Consider the following 6,488-nt stretch of genomic DNA (forward strand, 5'->3'; position numbering starts at 1 on the left):
GGAGAAAGTTAGTCAGATGAGGATGATGACTGTACAGAAATATCTATCCACTTGACTGCCCAAAAGTCTCCCCTTCGTATGTGGTAGACTACACAAATAAATGAATACGGGCCAGAGTGGTATTAACATTACCGTATCAACATTCTTTTGCGTGCACACCGTAACATAAGAAACAACAGAAATCAAAACTACTTTTTTTTTGTATCACTAAGGACTACATATGTTAATCAGTGAACAGTAGTAATCAATATTTATCTCTGATTTGTCCACACTCGTTTATGGATCGTCACGCCCCGTAACGCTGTCCGTATTTTTCCTACTTACGTGTTACTGGCCACAGAGCTACATGGTGAGGTGCTCATCACTATGAACAGGGAATATCTTCGTGTCTCCGTCTCCTCGGAGCGTGGCGTCTTCCCAGTCTGATTACAGACTGCCGGCCCTCAAGTTCACCTCGACACTGTCTCGGTGCTCTTCCGTGGCAAGACAGTTTGATGTGTTTACCATAATCATTTAATAATGCCTTAATACAAATACCATTTAACATACATACATATCGTTTAAAGTAACTGCACATCAATACTAATAGCAATTATTGTACGTACAGTATATATCATTTACAGTAATCATCAGTAATCATCCGAGAGATTCGAGAAGATTCGGATGTCTCGAACCTTCTAGTACCGTTTTCTATTGTAATTATTATGTGGTACTTTTATTTTCCACAATAATGATGATGATAATGACCATGAAATGACAGACCAAAACTGTCCTTATTATTCTTCTCGTGTCATTGTTTACTATCAGGCAGCAATGACAGACTGAGCTGGATGTTCATGTTTCATATGAAAAGGTGGACAGGCTCATAAACCATGAGTGTCAAGAACCACACACACACACACACACACACACACACACATATATATATATATATATATATATATATATATATATATATATATATATATATATATATATATATATATATATATATATATATATATATATATATGTGTGTGTGTGTGCGCGCGTGCGTTTGGGGCATCAATTCAGTAGATGTCATAAACACCAACTTATTGAAACTGGATAGCACTGTCTTCTTCCCCAACAGGTCTCCAGAATGCATGGCAAGAGTTATTCTTTTAGCTGGTTGATAAAAGCAACGTAATAAAATGCTTGAGAGAGACAGGTCGTGGAAGAATAAAAGTAAGATAAGTTGAGAGCGGCTGGATGAGGTAGATTGTTTCAAGTATTTAGGAATAACAGTTACAATGGATGGAAGACTTGGCAAGGTGAAAGAAGCAGGGAAAGTATTGGTGGATTGAGAAAGAAAGGAGTATGTATGAAGTATCAAGGAGGGATAGAATAAATGTGGAGAGAAGAACTGGTGTTTTAATAGAGTTGGTCGGACAGGCAGATCAGAGTGTGTTAAGGTGGTTTGGGCATGTGGACAGACTGAAGGACAAAAAATTTCTCAAGTAAAGAAAATAATGAGGTCAGGTGTGCATGATGGAAGCTTAAGTGGAGGGCCTTGCCTGGAGTGGATGAACTGTGTGAAGAGAGCACTGAATGAGACAGAAGTGCTTATGCAGCAAGCAAGAGCAACTGCATGAGAAAAGTGAATGAAGAGCAACAGTGGTGAGTGCATGAAAATCACACAGTGTTGTCGACCCCTGGGAAGGGTTGTGGGCATACTTGGAGACCATTGGCATATGGACACAGTTAAGGTGCAGGGCACTGTGAAGAAAATACCCTGCATCTGCTGTGATCTCAGGAATGGAGTAGGTGCAGGATAGGGAACAGTCTCATTATGAAAGAACAGAGGTAAACCAGTCTAAGCTGTCAGGCCTTGCTATGGATGTATGTGGCAAGCTGTAATATGCCTAAGCTCCTGGGGGTGTAGTTCAATGCTCCATGAGACTGTCCCTCTCCACCAGGTGCTGACGGAACTAATAGTGTGTGAGTGCACGGTGCTTTGCCTGGGTCAAGCCGTGTGGAATTGCCAGCCTCTAACACAGTGGATATTGCTGCCCAGTTGACTTGTCTCTCTTACCCACTTGTGATGAGCCAATTTCCAGTTTTATGAGTAGGGAATGAATGCCTGTGTCCCTTTAATGGCAAGCCTCTGCCAACTACAATGTGCATAAATTGGTTTGAGCAAGGCACACCATTGAGAGCACTTCAACTACAAGTGGTTGCCCCCTCGAACCAGTGAGCACCCCTGTCCCATGCAATGCAGGCAGACAATATAAACATTGCTGATATTTCTAGCAGGTGTCCATCACTTGCAGAGGCATCTCTAGGTTCTCTGGTATTTAATTAATGAGAATAGTGATATTTTCTGTTGTTAAAAGGATATCTTCAACCTGCTGGACCTGCTGGACTAAAATTCTTACACAATGAAAAATTTGCAGTTAAGTTAAAAGTGACCTGATTCCCCAAATCATCATCTTAGTTTGGCTGTGACATCACTGATTTTGACCAAGGAAAACCAGGAGATAGTGTGCAGAGGAAGACTTGAGAAGGATGAATTTCAGGGAAGACGCTGTAGGTCAAATGGGATGTTTAACAAAAGCATGGTAATGATGATGTAGAAAATAATTAATCAAATTAGAAAGCAAAACATCTGAAATAACATAGCTGGTGGTTTTTGCTTTAAGCCAATTAGATAATGTGCCACTACTGCCTGTTAATATAGCCACTCACTTTGACAGCAAAACAAAGCTTTAGACAAGCAGTACACTGGCAGTTCCAGAAGTAACGAACATAAAATATCAACTGAAAATACATTTATGATACTGTTCTAGAAATGAGATAGGGCATAGAAAGCAAATCCAGCCCTAAACTAATGAATTCTGGGCCACACTTTCAACAACTTCCCAGACACACACACACACACACACACACACACACACACACACACACACTATGACAGAGAATGTGAACAACTACATGAGCCTTTTTGCGGATGATGCAAAGTTGCTGAAGAAAGTTGAGAGTGCAGAGGACTATGGAACATTACAAGACCTGAACAAGATATCAGAGTGGAGTTATAGATGGGAAATGGAATTTAATTTAAAGAAGTGTAAGGTAATGGAATTTGGAAAAAGTACAAGAAGAGTAAAAGGAAATTATGTGTTGAATGGTGTAAGGTTGAGTGGAGCAGAAGAGGAAAAGGATCTCAGTGTTATAGTAACTGGGAACCTGACCCTGGAGAGACACATTAGCAAAATTACAGGAGAAACCTATAACTTGTTGAGAAGAATAAGGCAGGCCTTTGCATATATGGATGAAGAGATGGTCAGGAAGATGATCGTGTTGCTGATAAGACCTAGAATAGAATATGCAGCAGTAGTGTGGTCACTATACAAGAAAAAGGATATAAGGAAGTTGGAGAGAGTTCAGAGAGCAGCTACGAAGATGGTACCAAGTATCAGGGACTTGTCATATGAAGAGAGACTGGAAAGGATACATCTACCAACGTTGGAAGAGAGGAGAGAAAGGGGAGACTTGATTGCAATATATAAAGCATATGAGGGAGTAGAGGAAGTGGACCGGAGCAACTTAATGGTCTGGGATACACGGGACACTAGAGGACATGGAAAGAGACTGAAGAGGAGTGCTTGTAGAAGAGACGTCAAAAAGTAGTTTCCCATATAGAAGTATTGATGTATGGAATAGTCTGGATGAGGAGACAGTAAATGCAGAAAGTATACATGGATTCAAGGCTAAGTTGGATATTAAAAGATATGGAGATGGGACAGCACGAGCATAGCTTTTTTCCCATAAAGCACAACTAGGTAAACACACACACACACACACACACACACACACACACACACACACACACACACACACACACACACACACACACACACACAGCACTGCTTGCACATCTTGCAATCTACCTTATTTTGTCAACCAAATATGACTTGCTGAACACAATAGAGTGGAAACTGCTGCATAATAAGCTAAAGGACATAGGAACTTTAAAAAATAATTGCACATCGTAACTGGGTAGTCTACTATATCCATGTCGCGTTGTGACACTCTTTTAAAAGAAGTTGTCAGTAAAAGAAAAAGTTCTGTTTGTCTCATTATAGAAATAAAATACAGAAGGTGTTTGTGATCCTATCAATTACTGCAGGTAAATTATTTAGTGACAAAACAACCAAGGGTGAATGAAATTCACTCAGTGATCATCTTGGCCTGATCAGTAAGGTGTCAGACTTGCACTTCCATGAGTGTTCTCACTGACATTCAATTCCCATCAAAAGCCTCTCAAGGCCAATTTATCCTGTCTTTAGACCACAATTTCTCAATGTTTCCACAATATCATACGGCAGCGTGTCACAATGAGCGTAGTTTCTGGAGGTTCAGAGACAGCAAAGCCCCAGTTAGCATTAAGAGGTCAAAAGTTTGGTTGTATTTAGTTTTGAAAATCCTCTCAGTGTTATGGTCAAAGAACTGATGTAAAGTTGTTAATATGTATGTGGAGCATATCTAGCTAGTGTCGGGTAGCACCAATCTCCTCTCACTCTATAACCACTCTCACAACAGATCATTAGTTTGTTGTGCATTAGAAGGAAAGTAATGGAAAATCTAAATACAGTACCTTTTCTATCTTAGAACATTTTGTAATTAAGTGTATCATATCTATGGTCATTACAGTACTTAGTCACAAGTATTTGTTGTGATTTCTAGTTAGATACATGTTTACGTTGTAGCTACAGATATGGGGCCCAATATGAAAAAATATTTAGGTGTGTGTGTGTGTGTGTGTGTGTGTGTGTGTGTGTGTGTGTGTGTGTGTGTGTGTGTGTGTGGGTGTGGGTGTGTGTGTGTGTGTGTGTGTGTGTGTGTGTGTGTTGGTAGATGACCAGCTGGTGCTCCATAAGATAACAGAGAAATGACTGGCTAGACTGGAAAACTGGTTATTTGCTTGACAGGAGTTTAATGAGAAGGACTTACTTATGAATACAGCTCACTTTCACCACATGCACAAACACAGGCTTATCATTGCATTGATTTCATTAAAAAAAAAAAAATATATATATATATATATATATATATATATATATATATATATATATATATATATATATATATATATATATATATATATATATATATATATATATATATATATATATATATATATATATATAAGCCAATCACATGGTGTCACAAAGATTTTTAAACAAATAATCCTGACAAATGAGAGTCAGACAGCCATGGCTGCAAGACTGCTTCCTCACCACTTGACCCAACACCTATTTATTTAGTACACTCTTCAGAATTAACTATATTGAAAAAGACATCAACTTTCACTCGGTGTTATAAATTTTCGTCTCAATTTAAAGCATGGCACTTGCAGCGCACCACCACCCATGGTGTGGCCGCCTGGCAAGACACACCCGCCCCTTGCCTCAAGTCACGTGTGGGTGTGAAGGCACAGAGACACAGGCACGTCCGTCTATCAGTACGACTGCTAGATAATAATGAAATAACGTTAGTTTTCGTCTGAGGGTTAAGTAAAGTTAGGGTTCGATTGGTTCATTAATTTCGCTGCTGATCCCTTCGCTGTGTGGCTCACGACTTGAAAAGAGCTACATTTTGTCCAGAAATAAACAATGTCTGGAAATCTGTAGCTAAAGCTGTATCCATAATCACCCTGCAGCCTTACACAGATAACAGAAGATAACACGCCCAATAGGCAGAGGAGGTGGTGTGTGGCAAGCAACAGGTATCAGACTGATTGCCTCCACCATCCAACCACATTCACCTCACCAATGGCAACAGTCATAATGAAATTCATTTCACATACACGGATGAGTCCGGCAGTCACACCTTACCTTCACAAAAGTTACACAAGCGAGAAGATGAGGTACAAGAGGTATGCACAACATTCGTAAACAAACTTTTAAATGGCGCCCATAGAGATATTAAAGATAGAGTGGCTCTCTCTCATGAGTATGTGTGTATCCACTGGTTGCCATATTGGAACACCCAAACGCGGCGTCACCACATCACCATCTCTATTGGAACTATATAACTAATTTACGTTTCTCTGTCTCATTACTGTTTTTGTGTATATGATAACACAAATTAATATTGATCATTCAGGTTTTAGTGTCTTTTCACAAGAGCTTTTATTGGGTTTTAATAGAAGTTATTGACGCTTTCAGGGATGTTTTCATGATTCTAGTGATAGTTTAGCACTTTCGTTATATCATTAATAGAAAACACCCATGAGAACCAGTGAAATCCTCTCAGTAGCCTTAAAAAAAATAAACAAATGAAAAATAAATAAAACAATCTTTATGAAGGAAGAAAGTGTTTGACTTCAAAATACGATCATACGATTTCAAACCAATAATATAGTTTTCTTTTACTGCTGAAAGATGCACTACTTGACTTGCAAAGGTTTTACTGGGCATTTGTCGCTATTTGAACCATATTATCAAACATATCGACATCATGTCATG

At 39.1% G+C, this 6,488-nt stretch overlaps 1 protein-coding gene across 3 annotated transcripts in view; it reads right to left on the bottom strand.

Annotated features, from left to right (window-relative positions):
• Nucleotides 1-5,993, bottom strand: part of LOC135105029 (centrosomal protein of 135 kDa-like) — an 83,160-nt gene extending 77,167 nt beyond the window's left edge. For 2 of the 3 annotated variants that reach the window (XR_010270673.1, XM_064012921.1), the window contains exon 1: nucleotides 325-464. Coding sequence is in view for 1 of the 3 variants with exons in the window: in XM_064012921.1 (XP_063868991.1) it covers nucleotides 325-362 (38 nt within the window). In the remaining 2 variants the exon portion in view is untranslated. Of the gene's footprint in view, nucleotides 1-324; nucleotides 465-5,855 lie in introns of those variants that run through there. The other variant, XM_064012922.1, reaches the window with a different exon arrangement.
• Nucleotides 5,994-6,488: the final 495 nt, after the last annotated feature.

This window comes from Scylla paramamosain, chromosome 11, assembly GCF_035594125.1.
Source record: "Scylla paramamosain isolate STU-SP2022 chromosome 11, ASM3559412v1, whole genome shotgun sequence".
Lineage (NCBI taxonomy): Eukaryota > Metazoa > Arthropoda > Malacostraca > Decapoda > Portunidae > Scylla > Scylla paramamosain.